At 30.4% G+C, this 22,465-nt stretch overlaps 2 protein-coding genes across 7 annotated transcripts in view; one reads left to right on the forward strand and one right to left on the reverse strand.

Annotated features, from left to right (window-relative positions):
* Window positions 1-22,465, forward strand: part of LOC106052721 (putative molluscan insulin-related peptide(s) receptor) — a 77,502-nt gene that overhangs the window by 28,619 nt on the left and 26,418 nt on the right. For all 4 annotated transcript variants that reach the window (XM_056016873.1, XM_056003474.1, XM_056010227.1 and 1 more), the window contains 3 exon segments: window positions 5-128; window positions 512-571; window positions 2,199-2,371. In XM_056016873.1, coding sequence (XP_055872848.1) covers window positions 5-128; window positions 512-571; window positions 2,199-2,371 — 357 coding nt within the window.
* Window positions 5,832-11,102, reverse strand: LOC129921916 (uncharacterized). Of its 3 annotated transcripts, none has more exons than XM_056005206.1 (7): window positions 10,487-11,102; window positions 10,294-10,358; window positions 10,044-10,125; window positions 8,907-9,934; window positions 7,596-7,702; window positions 7,175-7,243; window positions 5,832-6,812 (listed from the first exon to the last, which is right to left on the reverse strand). In XM_056005206.1, the coding sequence occupies exons 1-4, from the start codon at window positions 11,046-11,048 to the stop codon at window positions 9,738-9,740; spliced, it is 906 nt and encodes a 301-aa protein (XP_055861181.1). In that variant the 5' UTR covers window positions 11,049-11,102; the 3' UTR covers window positions 5,832-6,812; window positions 7,175-7,243; window positions 7,596-7,702; window positions 8,907-9,737. The 3 variants fall into 3 exon arrangements, with proteins under 3 accessions (XP_055861181.1, XP_055861187.1, XP_055861193.1); XM_056005212.1 differs by having other exon boundaries at window positions 7,170-7,243; XM_056005218.1 differs by having other exon boundaries at window positions 8,893-9,934.

Genomic DNA, 22,465 nt, shown 5'->3' on the forward strand with positions numbered 1-22,465 from the left:
CCAGGTATGAAAGAATTTCTTAACATCTCAGTCACTGTCTACTCTCATACATCTGTAGTGCTTAGATGGGATAAATATAAGGCTGATGTCAGGCAACTTTTGACTTACATTATGAATTATAAAGAAATGTAATTACTTTTTCATGATAGTTGCTTGATTTTATATTAGTGTTATTTATTTTGTGCTTTTACTTTTTTTGTAACATTATAACCATTTTAAGTACTTGAGAAACTTTAAAAAAATAAATGAATTCAACCTTTGTTAAGCCATTATAATTAAGATTGCTTTATGTTGCGCAGAGAATTAAATGTAAAGAAATTTCAATTAATTATTTAAATTAAAAAATCAAATACTTCATTTAAAACATTTGTTGCCAGCATGTTAGTGAATTATAATGAGTGATTTTTGCCCTTTTTTTCAAGTTGTTAGTCAACTGTTTCAGATTGGTACACAAATTTTAAAAATTATAATTTCTTTTTTCAAATATTTTTTTTGTTTCCTAAAAATGCAGCAATGACTTGAATGACATTCCAAAAGTTACTTACGGACGTGACTCCTGTTCAAATGATGTGTAAGTAAAAAAAAACAAAAAAACAAGTAATAATGGGCAGGTCTTAGACAAGTATCATTATTCTATACCCAATAGTTCCTCTCACAAACACTGTGGGACACACATATGAAGCCCAAAGAAAAGCTCTGTAAATGACAGATGCAGAAAGCTTAATGAAAATTTAAATATACCCCAAGCTGAAAACAGTTTTGTCTACATCAGATGTGGAAAAATATGCAGATCCCAACTGGGTTTGCTTACACACATTTTGTGTACTTAGTGCTTTAATCACACAGTTATCAGAATCTTGATTCATTTAGTCTAGTCAATTCAAAATATATAATACCAATTGTCCTTAGCTAGTGGTGTAGTCTCACTTTATTAGGGCATTATACATTGCTTAATAGCATGGATGCAAAATCACCACCTTTCTGGAAAATCAAAGTAAAAAAAAACTTGACTGCAAATGCCAGTCTGACTGATTGCCAGCTTGGTATCAGACTTTTTTTTTCACATGCAATAAAGTTTTGGTCTACTAAACTTTGTGGGCTTTCAAACTAAAAATTAATAATAGGTTGAATTTAAAGAAAGACTGGAAGTTAACATTTCTTAAGTTATGGTGCATGCTATAATTTCTGTACTTTCATTTTTTATGAAAAACATAAACAAAAGCTAGAAACAAATAAGTAAGGCTAAGGTCTAAGATGCCTAAGTAGATCTAATTAAATCTAATAAGTTTGATCTACCTGCATATGAGCTTTCTCTTTTTTTTTTTTAATTTGAAACCAGACCTAGAGGCTAGATCTATTCTAGAGATCTTGATCTATTTTTACATTTTAAAATGATTTTAGAAGTTACAGCATGGCTAGCCTATTGACAGTTTGAATATCCTATTACACTAATTAGTAATTACAGTATTGTATTAAGTATTAAATCTAGATCTAGTTTAGTTTAGTCTAACAAAAAGCATTTTTAAAAAAGGCTAGAAAAAGAAAGCATAGACATTTTTTAAACTATGGTTCTAGCTAGGGCTATTCTATTGAAGTTCTATAAATCTACAACTAGAATAGAGCTATTAAATAAGCAAATTAACTATATCTAAAACTTAGAAAGAAAAAAAAACTACATGATCTCTTGACTAGATCTAGAAAATAAGTCTAAGCTTACTATAAGAAGTTTCAATTAACTAAGATCTGATAAGATCTACTGACTACTCTGTTAGGCAATAAATATTTATAGATCTATTAGATCTTTTCTTTGCAATAGAGCTAACTTTTAACATAGGTGCTACAAAGTTTGATTTATACTAATATAGTATCAATTGATTTATGATAGATAGTATAGTATCAATGTGCATATTATATTTAAAAAAATGAAAGGTTAAAACATGCATTTATGTACAATATTTATGAAAATTATAGTAATTTAAGTAAAAGGATAGTATTTATAGTGGTAAATGATTTATTTATGTCGTGAAGATATGAGGCATCATGCTTGCAGGCTTTTTGGGGCTGCTGAACCACTCTTTCTGACAAAATGGGGCCCCTTTGCTTGCATCCATGCTTAATAGACATATTTGACATTTCTAATGAAATGGAATAGACCAATAATGAATGGTCCTAATTTTCTCTATATTTCATTGGAACAGATGGATGACCAGAGAATTTCCTCCTGTTGATAGTGAAGATGTATTTCAACTTGGCTTGTTACGAGACTTGAAACCTTATACACCCTATGCTGTGTATGTTCAGGCATACACTGTCACAACTGCTACGCATTCTGCAATTACAGATGTTATAACTTTCAAAACTCTTCCTTATTGTAAGTTGTTTTTTGTCTTTTCACTTACAGCATTAAGATGGAAATTCAGTTTGACTAAAATTGGCCTCCTCAGCGTAACTACTGTAACGATAATAATGTAGATGCAAATATGATCAACATTCACACATGAAACACATACAAATTCACAACCTGCGCTTTTTGAATTGGACTTCTTTGTGCTTTTCGATGACGACCATGTCATACTTAATTAATATCTAGGTAAATTAGGATTGGTTGTCGGTTTTTCCAATATATTTTTTATTGGAAATTTGATTTTTTTAGAAATTTTATGTTTATCTAGTACCACTTTTTTTTTGAGTAAAAAAGTTTTCTTTTTATGTCAAAGATTTTTTGTTAAATCATGGAACTATACTAATGGAACACCAGCTTCGAGTTTTTTACAAAGACAAAGAGAGTCTAAGTGCCGTCGCGCATCTTTTTCGCGCACCATACCATTTTGAAAAATCGATGAGGATGCCAAAGAAGAAATTTACTCCGAGAGCCACTTGGATTGACCTTCATTGAGAGTAAAACTTCCCCACACTATATTTTATTAGATCTGTAAAAACTTTATCCATTTTCTGACTATCTGATAAAATAGATACAATTTCCCTGAATAAGAGATCGTCACAAAAGTTATTTTTTTCGATCACCCTATAAAATGCCACTTATTTTCCAAAAAATAGAATCTAAATTCCGAAAATACAATCTTTCAGTGTTTCTGTGTTTGGTTTATTTACACTAAATCTGGATGAAGACCTGTCTACCGTTCCGCCAAATGCGTATTTGTTACGATATACTAAATTGCACGAAATAAAAATAGGAGGCCTAATACAGTTTTGACACTCCAAGCTACGCATTTCTAATCGTTTTTTTTTTTTTTTATTATCGAAAGGACTATATGCTATAGGCATACACGTCTCGTGGGAAACAAAGAAAAAGTTAATCTTGATAATATTGTAGCCTAAATAAAATGACAAAAAAACAACAACAAAACAACTATAGCCTAATCTAAAATGAAATAGATCTAGAGCTAGATTTTCTTGGACGAATGATATAAAATAAGTATAAATAATAAGTCATATGAATCAGATCTAAAACAAATACTGATAGAGTCATTCATTAATTAATTATTAGAATTACTTGACTACCAACTGGGTATTTTTATTGCCAAAATACAATGTATTTTATGTGCATTTATTAAAAACAACAACCAAAAATTAAGCGCTTGACGCAACTAGATCTAATATTAGATTCTAGTTCTAGATCCAGAAAGCTACTTCTCTAATTCAGTTTTCTAGTTTAATTCTAGTTAGATCTAGATGTCTAGACCACTAGATCTAAATCTAGCCAGGGTTTTTGTCATCGAATAGATTTATAAAACCTCAGCCACCTACTGATCACGATATGACAGATAGGCCTACTCTCTCTACTACTAGACTCTAGATCTAGAATCTAGTACTAGTAGATCACTACATTTGACTTGACTAGATGATTACTAGATCACAGTAAAATTCAATGTGTACTTCCGACTTTAGCTCAACAAACAAGTCTACTCCAAAGTATAGATCTACTAGTAAAGTCACAAAGTGTAAAGGATCATTATATATTTACATTAAAAAAATTATAGGCCTAAAATGAATCGAATAATCAGTCACTAATTTGACTAATCAGTAATCTAAATTTTTTTTTTTAAATGGCAAGTGTTAATATGACTTCTGACTTGTAAACCAGTTGCAGAGATTCTAGTTTTTATTTTGATGACATGTTACGATATATCAATGATATTTAGATAAACCTAGTGGAACAGACAGAAGGACCATTTAATATAAGGCAAAGAAGTAAGATGTTTATAATCCATCAAACTATGATCAAACTCACAGAGGACTTGTGTCATTTGTGACGGCATTTCATGCATTTACAGAAGCTACAAACTATTCTACAAAAATGATAGGCTTGTCTTTGATTCCGAAGACTTATGAGGAATGCTTTGTTTCCAGTGGCTACTCAGCCCCAGCTGTGACCTACATATTATGCCACACTGAGCACAGGCATAACCATTGTCCACCTGTGGTAGAATCAGTTGTTTTTTTTCTTTTTGCCGTCTACCCTCGGCAATTAATTTTCATTGGTGTATACCACACCTTTGTAAGTGACCTCCAGCTGTCTCGCTCTGAAGCTGTATGCAACCAGGTGCTCTCTTATTCTATGTCAGTTAAAGCAAGTTGGCGCCTAAGCTTGTCTTTAAAGCATTTCTGTGGTACCTCTTTATGTGCATATGACATGTTAGGCAAATAGGTTTTGCCTATCGGAAGGCCATTTCGGAATATATAGGTGTTTAAAATGAAACTCCAAACATCTGGACTTCCAGTAACCATGAAAAAAAACTTAGGATTCAAAGAGACGACACTGGCATTTCAGCTAAGACAATCAGTAAAATTAATAGCAACTTTAATTGCAGTCCACCAAACAAGATAAAAAAGAAACAAGTGTGGCTTCAATAGCATTGATGATATTTAGTTTACTTTTATCTCATTTACTAGTATTACTATTTCATTGACTAAGGTTTTTTATTGTCAAATATGCATAAGTACATGTACTAGTTCCTGCAATTTGATGAAAAATAATAATTAAATTGTGTGTAGTCTATATACAAATGTTTATAAGAGATCACAGCTTAGCTTAATTTACTTAATTTCAAAACTATGATTTTGTGTTCTGACTCTACTCTAAATAAATTATATTTCATTTTAAGAATGCAAAGTTGGAAATTCTGTTCTGATGAAAAAAAATTATTAAAATAAAGTAGATGTTTATGGTTTCTTTGTATTTATTTTTAAATTATTTATTCATTAAAAATTAATTGTTCATTAACATTTACTTGAAGTAAAGATCAAAAACACAAATTCAATTCATGCAGATCACAGCCCATCACTTAAATGTATTTACTGTCAATTCTACACACTATTCATTTCAAAATGTTGCTTTAAATTGTTATATGACACAATCAAAGTACTGGTACCTCACATTGATGTAGGCCTAAAGCACCTGAAATAATGACAAATTTTCATTCAATAACTTGTACTGTCATTTATTATCAGACGTGTTAAAACTAATGACCTGTATCATCATCATTGGCCTCCTTCAGTCGTAGAAATAGAAAGACTAAGGTTTCATCTCAGAGCACACTTCCTCATGTGGCTGTGGAGCCCTATTTCGGAGAGACACTCCCATCCACAGATAGCACAGGTTAAGGTGGTTTTTGCTTCGTTGGTAGAGGAGCTGGCCATTTTTCGGATTGTACGTTTTTCTTCCTGAGCTGAGACCTATGTACTTTCACTGTCCATAGCTTTCTTGGTCACTGTCTCTCCATCTGTTGCGGTCTAAAGCTATGTCTTCCCAATTGTCAGTATTGATGTTCACTGATTTGAGGTCATGTTTTATTACATCTATGTAATAATTGTCTACAGAAAAACTTTATTCTTATCCAAACAATATACATTTACAATGTATTTAAGCAAGTTAATTTATATTTATACAAATCTATATGGCCTAAAGATTATAGCGTATTTTGATGTGGGAATACCAAGTTACATTATTACATGAAAATAGTGTACTCATTTTTAAAATATTCTGGGTAATAAAAATAAAAAACTAATGATACAATAAAATTGAAGCATTAGTCAAAAAAAGAAAAATTTCACTCAAGATCTATGTGAACTCTGCTTGAAAATTAATTAATTAATTAATTTTGAAATTAATTAAAAAAAAAATTATGGTTCTTTAGTCAATGGAATGATAGCAGCTATTATTTAACAATTTCATGATTATCCATTCATTTCAATATACTTATAACTGAAAAATAATTCATAAGGTTTAGATACAACCATTTGAAATAATGATTATAATTTTTTTCTTAATTTGCTTAATTCAAATCTAATATAAACAAGATTTCCTCTGTCAAGAAACTTATGAGGGAACAACATGCATGTTCTTCTCAGTAAGTTTTGCAAAGGGAATTAAGAATATTTAATTGATGTTGCTTTTTTTTTTGCCAACATTTTAAACCTTTGCACCAGGTTTTAGTTTTAAGGAGAATGCACCATATTTTATATGTTTACTTTTGTTAGATTCTTATTTTAATTTTAAAAAAGTAAAATTTCCCTTACCACTCATCCACTGCACTCCCTCTTGTTTTAATGGGGCTCAGATTAATAGTTTTCAAGTACAATATCAAACAGATTTAAAGAAATACTAAATCCAAACCTGTTGGCTGAATGACAGGATATACATAAATATGTATACAGCTTACAGTATAATATATATATCTTAAATTAAAATTGGTCCAAGACTTTTATTTTGCAACATGATGGGATTTTCCTTTCTGGTGGTGCTATGCAGGAGTCCAAGAATCTCATCTTTTCTCATAACAGAAAGTTATCTAGTTATAAAAATAAATAAAAGGATTTTAAAAAAAATTAAAAAATATGTGTGACATATGTGTTGACCATGCTAAACGTATATATGTTATTAATTATAGTTATATAATTTTGCCATTCTAAAAATAGTCTGTACCTAAAAGGAGCTACTGCGTTAATGTGTAGACATGGCCCTGACCTTAATAGTTATGAATTATTACTATAGGTGAAGGCAGATGTTCAGTTAATTTGATGCACATTGAACTAATCTAAAAGCAACTATAACATATATTATGATTTACATTTTCATGGAAAACTAGTTTTTCAAAAATACAAGTACTTCAGCTTATGAGAAAAGTACATGGAAAAAATTGCAGTACCTTACCTTTAAGAGGTGCAACCAATCATTGACTTTTCAGGAATGCATGCCTTTTTCTTGCATTTCCAAACATAACTGTAATTATACAATTAGGCATATTGGTTAATTTCTTTTGAAAACATTACAATTAAAAAATAATATTATTAAATTGAAAACGTTGTATCAAACATACAAATTATCAGACAATTTTGCCTAATTTCATATAACAGTTTATTGTAAAGGAATGGCCTGCACAACAGCCAAGGTATATTAGGCATTCATGAAAGATGAATGTGCTTAAGAGTGTTATAAATAAAAAATAAAAAAAACTTAGAGAAAAATGTTAAATTCCATCCCAGATATTTGGATGTTGCTTGACCATGAAAATCACACAATTCATAAAACATCTATTAGATAACTAAAATAAAAATTGTATAGTAGTACTTACATTAAATATTGAATGGATGCCCAGAGAGTAGAAATAGTATAAGTATGATCCTTGAGCCATTCTGGTACATCATCAGAACTGGTTGCCATGGTTCTACTTGTTAATAACTGAAACATTACAAACATTTTTTTTTATTTATAATTTATCACAGACTAGAATAGAAATGTTGCCAGGAAAAATACCAATGGTTAGAATACACCTGATGCTACTTTTGTAGCCTTATTACTGGTTAAAATGCACCTAAACTTCATTAATTAAATCTGATAAGAAACATATATGTATCACACAAGTCCAAGTTTATCAGAGTGTCAGCAAATAATTAACTAGATATGTGAGTTTTATATTAAAGTACTGAATTTCAGGGGATAGATCCAACTTGACACCACATCATTTATTATTTCATGAACTCATGGGTCTGGGTATGGCATGGAATGGAAACTAATATATATGGGGTGTAGGCAAGGCATGGATTATAAATTGTCTTGTATAGATTAGATTGGGTAAAACTGCCAATCGAAGGTAACTTACTGATAGATCTGGATCAATTATACATTTATGGGACCTAGGCCTGCATAAATTTTATCTTTTATTTATATATTTTATGTACATATATAACTAGTCTAGAATCTATAATTATATCTTAATAATAATTTTTGTAGATAGATGTCATATAATATCTAACATATTAAGTATAGATCAGTAGATTTAGAATTTTAGCTAGTGGAATATTTTTATATCCTAATCTGAACTGGATCTATATATCTAGAATTTAGATCAGTAGATTTAGTATTGTAGGTAGTAAAAACTTTTATACTCTAAATCTAAACTGGATCTAGATCTAATTATTCTAGAAGCTTAGATCTAGAAGACTAGTTGTCAAGATTTGACTACACTATGGCTAATGCACTAGCTTAGTAGGCCTACTAGATAGATCAAGAGACAGAGTACTAATAGACTCGTCTTGCCTCGTTGGGCCTCTCAAATCAGCTATAGACTTTAGAGACAATTTAGGAAGGTGAATATCGATCCAATTCAAAGATCTACAATCTACATGTTAGAGTCTAGCTAGAGATGCTAGATCTAGTCTAGAAGGCTTATCAATAAAAAATAAAATCAATCATTTCTAAAGTTTGTAAAATTATATGTAGATCTAATCTATCTATTTATAATATAATAAAAATCTATGTCTACTTTTTAAATATTTAAAATGATATGGCTGGTGATATTAATTATTTTAATTGAGACATTGACATACTGTCACATACAAAGTAACAAAATAATTAGATCTTATACTAACTCATAGACTCATACCATATTGTATTAAACCTTCGAGTTTACGTTCCACTACCTTGACTTGACTATATTGACTAAATAAAGGGCACTATGATTATAGATGAGTGTTTCTCCAGTACTGGTGCCAAAAAGTGTCACATTATGCTAAAAATTAAAGTTGAAGTTTTTGGTTTCATTTCAACTGTATTCACTTCTTCAACCAGTTCACTTTAAGAATTTATCAATAGAAAATGAATTGCAAGATGTAGATTTTGACAGCAGTGTCTATTCAAGGGGTACCCCCTTTTGCGTCACAGGTGCATCACCGGGACACCACTTGATAATTTAAGAACTACCAATTGATAAATTCATTGTATTTTAGCATAATATAACTGTCTTTATTGTTACTAGTCTTTAGATACTGAAATTTATGCTTTTGCATAAAAAAAGTGGATTTGAGCTCAATTCAAAAATTGGGACACCGTAGCACCTGTGACACTACAAGTTAAAGTTTTTGAAAAAGATATTCTGTGAGAATATAGAAATTATTTTATTTTTGCACTAAAGTGATCCATTAGACTTATTATTAAGTTCACTATTCTAGTCATAAAGTACCCATTTGTAAAAATGCTGCTTCAATTTCACAAAATGTTGCGGGTGCTTCATGGGACACCATTTTTTTAAATAATGTTTAAAAGTTTAAATTTTTGTTTTATCTGTGCACAAGTAAATGGTCATTAATATTTTTAATGATTGACAAATATATATTTTATATGTTTTGTTAGTTTTAACACACAGAAAAAGGTTTAAAAAAAAAAAAGAAAGAAAAAAGGCATAAAACTGTACACAAATTTTATTAGACAGACATATTCAGAAATCAAAACCTTCCACTCTCCACTCTCTCAAACTATTGCCATTTGGTATCAACATCACTTCAGTAACAATCATGTCTGCATACACTAATTGTATGTCCTGCACTTCTGGGTATACAAATATATCTCTTTTATTTCTGTGCCTTTTTAAAAAAATTATTCTGCGCTGATCATCCAGGACTTCTGTCACAACTCCTGTTAGAAAAATTACCAGCAATGTTGAAAAAGTTAATACTTCAATCTAAAACATACTTTGAACTTGTTTATTGAATGTAAAAGGTACACAGTACAAAAAAAATTATACCTGGATAGAATATTTCCCCATACTTGACAATCACACAGCTATTTACAATGTACTTTTGATTTGTGGAGGACAATGTTTGGGCCTGAAAAAACAACAACAACATGGGGCTGAAATACTTAAATTCGACTGAAATGAGTCAAAAATTATTTAGCAGGGTATATTATTAAAAAAAACAACTTATACAATACAGGTAACATAAGATTCAATGAAAAATGTTAAAATGCTTATACTGTGTGTAAAAGCTCTTTACCTTTGAATTTGAGCATATGGGACTGACATCCAAAGAGGATTCAAGATTTGATTGAGATTGCACCACTGAAGAAAAAGAAACAATTACATTTAGAAATCGGTTAAGTAATTTTAAAAAGAATAATATGTTTTCTCGGATAATTGTAAAATGGCTATTTAAAAAATAAATAAATAAATAAAAGTACAGTACTTACCATTCTGTTTCTGAAGTTTGAACATATTCCAAGATCCACATATTTCATCATGCAGGCACTGACTGCCATCTGAATTTCTGCAAGGAAAGCAGAAACAGCTTCTTTTTCTGTAGGCAATATTGTAAGGTGTAATACCTCTCACTGCATGGACTGACCTCGATCCCTGAAGGCTTCGAATCTTTTCGTTGGACCTGTCAGGCCTGTCTCGATTGATTTCTCCTTGTTCCACAAGGAAAAATGTTCTTTTACTTGTAGGCTCTGCCTTTGTCATGTATTCTTTTGCCCAAAGGAATAGCCCCTTTGCATCAGAAATAATGGCCATTCTTCTTTTAATGGCCAATGTAGCATTTTTTTTAACAACACCTATTTCAGCATCGCATGGCCCTTTTCCATGGCGACTACCAAAATAGTGCCTCTCTATGGACACATTTGTATCTTCCTTTGAGAAAGATAAGTCTACAAAATTTAATTTTCCTTTGTACTGTGCTGCACATCCATCACTAAAACTGATAACTTTAGTGAAAGCATGACCACGATTAGCTAACTCATAAATCACTTTCATTTGAAAGTGTTGTGATGCATGGCCATCATGTTTTAGGTCATTTGATAAAAAAACCATGCTATCTTTGACTATCAAATCTTTTTCTCTGTAGTAGCTCACTACTGGGTGAATAGTGACCTCTGTTCGAGCCCAGTGTGCACCTTGGATTTCATCCTGGTGGTGGCATGTGAAATTTTGACCAAAATCAGAAACTAGCAAAAGCCAGTCACATGGTAAATCTTGTTTCAAATCTGCAAACTGCTGCTGTTGCCAGTTAGCTGTAAAAAGATGAAGGCTGAATTTTTCCAAATCTTTCTGCATTGATGTTACTAGGTCACTGAAAGGGCCTTCTTTATTTACTGGTCGCCACTTTGTTACCTTTCGCAGTGTACCATCACTCTGAACATACTCATCTGTCATCTTTGACCAGATGCTCCATTCTGCTAATTCATCCATGCAATTTTTTAAAGGCTCAAAATACTTGTTAATTAAATCCACACCACAGTTGCCACATGATCTTTCAATGCAGTGCAGCTTATGAAAACAATTGGCATTAGTTCTTGGGCATAGAGTTAAGTCAAGTGATGAAGCTGGATTTTTTAATGTCAGCTCTCTGTGTCCTTTTTTGATTAGAAACTTATTAATGCCCTCCATATAAAGAAAAATCTTCATACAGAACTCACATAAGCAAGACTGCATCTTATTATGTTGAGTAGCTTTTGTCATAAATGGTTTCAATTTAGCAAACTTTGAGAACGATACCTTTAATGTGGGTGCATGAGTACTCAATTGAGTATATGCCTCCTTCAGCGTTTTCTGCATGAAGCGTTTAGGTTTTCCAGTTCGTGCACTCACAGATGATTGAGATGGATCAGTTCTTGAGACATCCTCTCTGCTGTAAAAGTTGTGAATTGTTTCCAAGGCATTTTGTGTAATGCAATCACTTCGTTTTTTTCTTGCTATGTTTTGTGATTTGCACTTGGACATAAAACTTCTTGAAAAACCAAAATGTTTGAAATGAGTAGCACAACCTCTGAATTTGTTATACTTAGTAAGGATGTTGCAGAGTACTTGTCTGCGAGCATTAGACATCTGACTCCTTTTTTTGCTGGTAGAGTGTAGATAGGTTTTGATGCTTTCATTAATGTTGTTTAGAAAGATGAGCTTTCTTCTCTCAGGTAGACGCAGAAAGCCTATGTCTTGGAGAGCTTTACTTCTTCTTGGGGAGCGTATTTGTGAGAGACCTTCAACAACTGCAGCATATTTCTTAGGTGATCTAGGTAATTTCATCAAAGCCCTTGAAACAGCCATTCTTTTTGCCACTGGAGTCTGGAATCCAGTACCAAGTGATTCGCCAACCTCTGCAGAGTTGACACAAAGGGGACTATTAGCTTGTGGACTATTAGCTTGCTGTTTTCTTTCTTTGCGTTTTCTGTTTATCCAGGCTTTTTCATGTGGGCTTAACTTGGCCCTGTATGCAGCTTTTCTCAACCTCTCCTTTTCTCTTCGCTCTAAAACAGCAGCACGTGTTTCAGGTTTTACTTTTTTTTCATTAAGAGGGAGACCTAGTTCTTTCTTTTTTTGTCTGCATTTTTGTGTTCTTAAATTACTTAAAAGTCGAGCTCTTTCTCTCTTTTCTGGTGTAATATTTTGTCTGTAAACCACACTTCGTTTTCTATCCTTTTCCTTGAAAGCAGCAAATTTTTCTGGATCAGCTTGTAGTTTTTCCCTGTGTCTTCTATACCTTATAGCACTAGGTGTCAACCCAGAAACATTATTTTGAGTGACATTTTTTAGCGACACAGGCTCTGGTACTAGTACATTTAGAAATGACTCAGGCTCTGATGCTTGTATATTTAGAGAGTCTTTCTTGGCTTGTAAACGCTTTGAAACTCTAACAGATAGCTCCATTACTGAAATCTGTAATTGATAAAAATTTATTAGTATCAAAATAATTAGATCTATTATGTACTAATAGCACTCGTAAACATATAATATATATTGGTGCATTATTTAAATTGAGTCTAGTAATGCCCATAATTGCTTTATAGGGATAGACTCAATGGTGTAGGACTAGTACAGTTAATTCATATTATATAACTTAAGTTACAATCATTCAGTGGTAGACTAAAAGAACTGAATACAATATTCTGTATAAAAAATACAATGGAAATTAAGTTAAGGTTAAACCAAAATTTTCTAGATACAATCTACATTTCAATATAGGTCTATAAAAAATACTATAATATAGAATTATAGATCTAGATTATTCTAGATTCTAGAGATACTTGTCTATTGAAAGAAAGAATCTATTATTTATTATCTAGAATTAGATTCTAAATCTAGTCATTAATGACATAGTCTAGAGTCACTAGTCTAGATTCATTATAAGATCTAATCTAATAATGTACTTATTTCCACTATCTAGTCTAGATCTAAAGTCTAAATCTAGATAATGAATTACATAATTAGATCTAGGTCTAGAGTAAATCTAGAATAATCTAGATAATGAATTACATAATTAGATCTAGATCTAGTCTAGAGTAAATCTAGATGATGAATTACATAATTAGATCTAGGTCTAGTCTAGAGTAAATCTAGATGATGAATTACATAATTAGATCTAGGTCTAGTCTAGAGTAAATCTAGATGATGAATTACATAATTAGGTCTAGATCATTAGGTCTAGATCTAGACTAGATTAAGTTTTAAAGACAAGTGTCCGAGATGCGCCTCAAACGGAAAATCAATTAGATCAAAATATTCTTTACAGTATTAAGTACAAATTTTTAATTATTTAATATTTCTTAAACACTATCGTTTTATTTATTTAAGATGTAGCTAATATTATCTGATACTGTAAAATCTTTAACAAAATATCACTAAAATCTATTTGGACTTAACAGACGCAAACTAGGACACCATTTGTAAACAAATGAAGTGTTGTCCACTGAAACGCCCCAAACGATGATAAGTAAAATTTCAAAAAAATATATAATGAAAGATGTCAAAAAATGTTCATTTAAAATTATTAATTATGAAAATATTTTATTACATACATAAAAATCATTTAATCTTAATTGAAACTTTCCATGAATAAAGAAAACTTAATATACCCTGAACTCGTACTAGACGCTACACGTGACGTCATAATTTATGCATGGAAAACACCAACACGGGGTCCCATGGAACGCCTCAACGCCTAACCCAATTTACTTCTCAAAATAAAAAAATGTAGATTATTTTTAATTCTTTCACACGTCTACTATTACATCAACATAATTGTTTAGGAAATATAAACTTTTTGTTTAGTAACAGGCTTTAAAATTGATTAACTTTACGATTTAAGACTAAATTGTATTCAAGACGCTTCACGTGACGTCATGATTGAATGGTTAAATCTAGTAACCTCGTACTAAAAAAGAACTTCGATTAGGATATTGCAATCAAACTTATTCGTAATAAGCTTAAATTTCAGTAGAATAATGAAATATCTACGTACCTGATGGGTTGTTGTTCCACAAAAGATCACAAAAAACAGTTTAAATGAGATGTTTGTACAAGATTGCCGGCGATTGATCGTGTCGACGCTTGGGGCGCATCAATGGTTAATTGTGGGACACGCTATTGTTTAAGTACTCCTGTTAATTACTACGCTAGTATTTCCAGCGGAAGCGGCACTTTTTTTGTTCTACACAATACCCGTGATGCTCAAAAGAACTCTCATTCATAAAAAGTAGTGTCGTGGGAAAAATAATCCCATTCTTAACACACGCAGCACAGGCGCTTCATCTGGGACACCTCGACCTATTTTAAGCTCGTTATGCATGTTTAGAAAGCTTTTAACAAAAAAAATACTTTAAAAGAAATCTTTAATGCTTGTTGTAACAGAAATGCAATGTTGAGCATATAATTTATTTCTTGTTTACAATTCATAGAGAATTGTAATTCCGTATAAAGTGGGACACATCGCGATGCGCCTCAAACGCCTTTTTGTGGCCGTGTTTAATCAATACTTTGATAACCTTGAGAAAAACTAAATAATGACATTGAAATATGAGGATCTTGTTAACATATCCCAACAAAGATGGAAGTTTTATGCCCCTTGGTTTTAGTACGATATTAATTCAATCATACCATGGTGTTCCGTGTTACATCAAAAGCCGCCATTTTGGGTAGTAATTTCACACATTTTTTACAATTTCAATATTTCCCTTGCACCTTATGAGCTCAAAATATCAAAATTTATAGATTAACCATTTCTTAATGCAATGTAATGTAAATTGTCACATTTGAATAACAATCTTATGAAATACGGACTTTTTAGTGAACCAACACCTAGTTGTAACCAGTACTGGAGAAACACTCAGATGTAGATTATTAATAATAATTATCTATGATGATGATGTTTATCAACTGGTAGATCTATAAGTAGTATCGTCACTTTAAGTATAATCAGTATAACTACTGCATTCGTTTCATTCACTGTCTGTATCAAATATCGTGTGAATGACTGAATGTGATGTGAAAGTCTAGATTTAGAAAAATTTAGATAGAATTGATAGATTATAGAATATAGATCTACTATTAAAAAGTATTAACTATATTAACTATCTATAGTGTCTATACTGTAGTGTAACTATAGTATAGCCAGTATGACTCGTATGAGTATACTCATATACTGTAAAAGTGTATAATAGTAAGTATAGCTATAGACAGACTAGATCATAGATGATCGATAGATCTAGAATCTAGACTAGAATCTGGACTAGAGTCACTAGATTTGACTAGATCTATAAATATATTATATTCATATTGACAATTATTGATCTCATGTCATGATGTATGGTCTAGATCTAGATAAAATAGAGTGGATCTCATGACTGTCTATATTAGATCTATTGATTTTTTTTTAAAACATTAAATAAATCTAGACCTTAGTCTTTAACTTTAGTCTAGGCCTAGGTGTTGTAGATCTATATTATTCTAGATATTATACAAGAGATCTAGATCAATATAAGTTCGGTTTTTTAAAAATTCGCATTCGAAATTTTAAATACCCAGATTTAAGTATTTATATACCCATATTGGTAGGTCCGAGTTAATCATTTATTAGATCTATTAAAGCATGTCTATATAAAAGATTATTATTTTAAAAATATATTATTATATAAAAGATATAGTTATGAATATTTACTTTAAAAAATTAAAGAAAATGAATTTTTCACTTTTGCCAATTAGCACTCTGGCTAGCAAAAAGGATGACTCCTCAATACTGTGAAAAGTGCATGAGTTGGTTTGGAATAGTATTTTGTAAGACTAATTTTCAAAACATATCCTTCATGAGAGAGAACGAAAAAAGGTTGTAAAAAAAAAAGCTGGCTGGACTACGCAAATAATGCAAATAATGGACCAGCCTCTCTCTCTTGATTCTTGTTAAGAACATTGGTGACCGGGAAAAGTGGATGGTTTGGTTGCGCGGGACAGATGATAAAAATGACATGTACATAAAAAAAATCCAGATTTTGTGTAAAATACCCAAATGAGGAAGTACTGGAAACACCTATTTTAATGAAGTGGCCTTAAAAAAAAATCTTTTGTGACGATCCATTATTCAGGGAAATTGTATCTATTTTATCAGATAGTCAGAAAATGGATAAAGTTTTTACAGATCTAATAAAATATAGTGTGGGGAAGTTTCACTCTCAATGAAGGTCAATCCAAGTGGCTCTCGGAGTAAATTTCTTCTTTGGCATCCTCATCGATTTTTCAAATTGGTATGGTGCGCGAAAAAAGATGCGCGACGGCACTCTGATCATAAAATCTCGAAGCTGGTGTTCCATTAGTATAGTTCCATGGTTAAATGATGTTTTTACAATACATTTAAAAACACAGCTACTTAAATTTTTTAAAAGTGACTTCCTTAATTTAAAATGCATATCCATCATATAATACCAAACTAAATGCTAAATACAATATTGTAAGTTTAATTGTAATTAACTCCGTTTTGCTACTTACAGTAGGAACCCAAAACCAATTTTTCAAAAATGACACTACATATTTTTTGGCGAAGATCTCACGGTTCTAAGACCGAGGGTCCCAAAATCTATGCCTACAGCTCAAATATTTAAAAAAAATAAGGCATTTTTTTAGAATTTCTATTGTGCACCCTCAAACCCATATTTTAAGGAGCATTGTATAAAAATAAACAACCTATAAAAGTCAGTCCTACTGATGAAACTTACTAAAAACATAAATACAGAGAACACACTCAGTTTTTTTTTCAAAGTTTTCAAATAACATTTTGATTTTATTTACTTGTGCTGAATGTTGCATTTTATCCTTTTTGGCATATTTCAAATAGGGAGGTAAAAATCACAACAATTGTTTTTTTTTTTTTTCCAAAATTGTAACAAAAAAAAACTATAAAAGCTGCATGCATGTACTATTTTTTGAAATGCAGGAAATTTAAATATCTACAATAGTAAATCATTATAATTATTACTTTAGTTCAATACTATATTGTATAGAAAAGAAAATATGTTGTCCTTTACTGAAACAATAAAACAAGTAAAAATTGTATGAACTCAAAATATTAAACCAATAGTGCAATAATTACAAATTATATATCATATTTTAGTGTAATTTATACTCCTCCATTAGAATATTGTAAACCTAAATGTCTTTAACTGATGTTAGTAAAAAGACAAACTCAACTCATAGTTTCACTTAGATTTTAGACATAATGACCTGCAAAGCTATTTAGCATTCTGTTATTTTATTATTTTTTTCTATCCTGAAACACTTCATGCTAATTTAATAAAAAGATATTTATTTAGAACTTTCATTTTCAGAAAAAATATTTCAACAAGGCTTTTCTAATGGATGACCAAAAATTTATTTTAAATCAAGCTTAAATTTTCTACACATTTATTTCTGAAATCTTACATCCACTGTTTAACCAAAAAGTTTAAAAATTGAAATTTGAAAACAAAATGTGAAATATAAAACTATAATTCCTCACCAACTACTTGGATAGTATATTTTTGAAATCTAAATTCAATGATTTTATTCTTGCAAGAAATTCCACTCATTACGGCTTCTGGGCTATTTTTTTTTTTTTTAAAGAAAATTTTTTTGATTAATCTACATGATTTGAGATTTAGTATACTGAGATCCTAAAGAAGGTCTAGTGTGAAGTTAAGCAGTGTTATGAATACACAGAAGGTACAAAATCATATCCTAGAAACATCACTCACATAAAATTGCCATCAATTGTATGATGATCTCTTAATGTTCTACCAAGGGAAGTAGTAAAATTAAAATGATTGAGTTACATAAACTTGACATATGTTTATCTTTATTTATCTTTTACTTCTAAAATTCATATATCATTAACCAAAAGTAGTTCGATTTAAATTATATTTAAATAACTTTGAATAAAAAATAAAAATACAATACATATTTTATTTTTGGGAGTATATCTGTTACTATTTCATTCTAAGCCATCAAAATGTTAGAAATTTACCTAACAGATGTAGTGTTACAATTTTATTTATAATCTTCAAGATTTCAATAATTACAAAAATGTCTTTTGAAAATATCACGTTTAGATTAGACTCGGTTTAAAAATGTTAACATGGGTCAGTAACTTTCTAATACTCTGGTTAACTACATATCAATAAAAAAGGCACCAAAGATTTAAAATACTTATGGCAAGAAGGCAACTGTTGTTGCACAAAATATTTATCCCCAACATAATCTAGATGTAGGACCATATGTAAGCCTCTGAGTAAGATCAGTAGTCTAAATATCCATATGCTTCACCTAGTAATGATATCATTTCATTTATTAGGCTATAAAGCCCACACATATAGATCTATTCTTATATAGATCGTTCTAAATATTTAAATTAATTTTTATAGACCTGTCTGAGCTAGCTTAATAAAAAATACTATACCAGTTTCATTCTTGAAATGGAAAAAAAATGATCTATAAAGCAGTTTGCTAATAATCAGAGTCTTGGTGTAGATGTATATGATTATATTATTCTAGTTATAGTGTAAGTTAAGGTAATAAATTATGGAAAAGATGTTTGAGATCTAAAGCAAGATCTACATTAAGATATAGATCTATACTTAATTGGCCTATGAACAACATATCACACATTGCTAGATCTAGATGTAGACATATATATATATATATATATATATATATATATATATATATATATATATATATATATATATATATATAACAATAAAAACAACACAAGATACTGAAATTTTACAAAACAATTAAAAGAATGACAGAAATTGGAATCACTCTAAAGTATGTCTTTCCAGCCAGAAAAAATCCAGTTATTAAGAGTACCAAAAAGCTAAAATGAGTAAAAACTGCTTACTTTATTCATGGTAAACCAGTTGCAGAGACTAAAAGCTCAAAATATCTAGGTGTAATACTAAATGAAAAGTTATCTTGGAATTGCCATATTGATGAAATTATTAAATCAAGCAAAACATTAGAGTTTGTTTAAAGAAATTTTTGCAAATCTATCAAGAACATAAAATTAAAATGCTATTTAACTTTAGTCAGGCCAGTATTAGAATATGAACCCTCTGTTTGGGATCCCTCAACTCAAGAAAACAAAAAGAAACAAGAAAAATACAAATACAATAGTGAGATTTATAACAAACGAATATTCCAATTTGACTAGAGTAACACCATTAGTAAAATCACTAAACTTAGAGACACTTCAGGACAGAAGAATAAAAAGTAAAGTATCTATAATACATAAAACACCAAACCATAACTTACAAATAGAAAAAACAAAACCTAATGAAAAACTCTGAAAGGCACAAGGTCAGAAGCACATTCCTTATTCCATACGCTAGAACAAATTCGTACAAGTGCTTCTTATTCCCAAGTGCCATTAGAGAATGGGTTGCCTAAATCAGCTAGGAAAGCCTTTGCAGCATTTAAGTCATTGATAAACATGCATGACTAGATGGACACATGAAATGCTTAGGATGTAGTTATCTTCTTTTTTGAAGTTATGTCTGTAATATATATAAGATAAGATGATAACAGAACATGTAAAAGAAAGAATATAAATAGAAAGTATACCCTTTTTACTTAAAATTAATCTATTCTCCCCTGCCCCTTTCTCTCTTTTATCGAGAAAAAAAAATGCATGCAGGTATTGAATGAAGACAAATTACACATTATTTTTTTACCAGTATTTCTTTAATAAAACAGATGGATAGACCATTAATAAACTATAAATTTATGTTAGAAAAATTTAGAATAAAGTTATATAATTAGATATATATTTAAAGTTATTGAAGAAGATAAGATACACCTCATCCCTAACTATTATATCATGTTTGGCAGAGATGCCTACAAGCCAAAAGGAAAATGTATATTCCCAGACATGGAAATGTGTATTTTGAGGGGCAAATTTGTATTTTCCTAATTATAAAGAAATTTACTCAAGAAAGACTAAAATTTATTCAAGCATTTAACATACACAAAATGCAGCAATCCAAAAGATAACACAGCACAAAGTTAAGACATAAAATATAAGACATTTTGTACATTTGTCATAATATTTACACTTTTAGTCTTGGCCATAACTTTTTTAGAATATGTTAGAATGATGTCATTCTTGTCACTTAGCAATGATTTTATAATCATGATGCCTATAGTGTATTATACATTCCATAAAAAAGGCAACAGAAAATTCATTCAAAAGAATGGGAATATTTTTTATAAGTGAAAATAAACTTAAACCAGATGTATTGGTTTGCTTAGCTGGATCAGTGTTATCTAATTCTATAAAAGTAGTTTTGTTTATAGGCAATTTCTTTACGAGGTATGCAGACACTGGAAATATTTTTAAACATTTTGAAAGAATTCAGATTTTCTTCTTTCGGACCATTCTTTGCAGAGTTAGCAATGAAAGCATTGGCATCCTCTACAATCTCTTATACGAAACATTTAAAACATTTTATTCAGGCAGATAATCCTAATTAGTCATTGAACTTGTTCTAATATAAAAGCTAGATTATTGAGTCTGCTGAAAAGGTGTTGTAAGAAAAAGCTATTAATTCTGGTTTCTGATGCTTGAAGCTGTTTTATAAAACAAACATATGTGTTGAAGGAAGGCGCAAGAAATAAAGAATTTAATAATTTTTGTCAGCATAATTAAAGTATTTCTTTTGCAAACATCCTCATGCCTTGAGTGCCCCGATTTCATTCTTTGAATTTAGACCTTCATAAGTAATGGAACTTAGCTAGTTGCTAGTGACTATAACAGTAGCTTTCGATGTGCCACAGAGGTTACGTTTTGTAAGTCAGGGAATATAACAGTTGGATTCCATTTATCATGCTTTGAGAGAGATTAAGCTCTACCACTATTTCTGCTATTAAAACCTCTGCCCTTCTCACTTTCATCTCAAATGAACTCTCTCCTAATTTGGTAGTTTACTAAAAATTTAATATAGATCTTAAATTGAGAATAGATCTAGATCTGTAAGTAGCTTATTAACAGTTGATTGGCTATTTAAAAGTATTTATCAATCCCACAGAATTGTAGACTCAATCGTGAATGTGAAATACTAGATCTATTCAAAGTTAGAACAGCCAATTTAGCCACTTTTTTTTAAAGATTCCATAAAGGATAAGAAAGATCAACAAATCTCTTTTACTTTTATAAGATGGCAGAAATTTCTGCATTTGAGTAGATCTAGATTAGTTACAGATATCTAGAGCCTTGAGCTTCTATATCTAGTCAGTAGTCTAAATCCAAAATTAGCCAGATGTACTTTGATTTTTGATCTAGATTAATTCTAAATCTAAGTCTAGTAAACACATCCACATCTAGAGTGTCTAGATCTAGATCTGAACTCTAAATCTATATTTGCGTAAATTCTATTATAGGTGCCTGGCATGATAAAATATCTCTAGTTCTAGATCCAGTATAGATGAATTATAACTAATGAATCAACTGATTCATTATCAGTTTGAAGACTTCGTATAAGCTGACAAAATCAAAGAAACTCTGCTTTATTTAGTAAGATCTAGTAAACAATTTAAATTAGATCTAGATCTATGCCGTGGTTGATTAAGAAGAATAGTCCATTTTCAGTCATTGACGCACTGATTTATATATGATTAGCAAGAACAACCTATTTTTTTAATTTTTAATTTTTTTTTGCTTTAGATGGGGAAATGCATATTTTCAGATGATAAACTGTATTCGCTTATTTTTGTGTCCATTTGCGTACAAAATAGGCAAGATGCATACTTGTAGTCTATATTTAGTGAAGTGTAAGACAGTTTCCACAAAAATATCAAAAGTATATTTGAAACTTAAAGGAAGGATCTGATTTTGCATATTTAACAGTGACATTAATGTTCTTCTGAATCTAGCTTAT

The sequence above is a fragment of the Biomphalaria glabrata genome, chromosome 1, assembly GCF_947242115.1.
Source record: "Biomphalaria glabrata chromosome 1, xgBioGlab47.1, whole genome shotgun sequence".
Lineage (NCBI taxonomy): Eukaryota > Metazoa > Mollusca > Gastropoda > Planorbidae > Biomphalaria > Biomphalaria glabrata.

Bases quoted from the DNA above. Each gene is read 5' to 3' on its own strand.
- LOC129921916 (XM_056005206.1), bottom strand. From the start codon at position 11,048: ATGAAAGTGATTTATGAGTTAGCTAATCGTGGTCATGCTTTCACTAAA. The intron at 10,126-10,293 runs GTAAAGAGCTTT...TTGTTTTTTCAG, and splicing joins CCATATGCTCAAATTCAAAG to GCCCAAACATTGTCCTCCAC. The intron at 9,935-10,043 runs GTATAATTTTTT...TTTTTCTAACAG, and splicing joins TGGGGAAATATTCTATCCAG to GAGTTGTGACAGAAGTCCTG.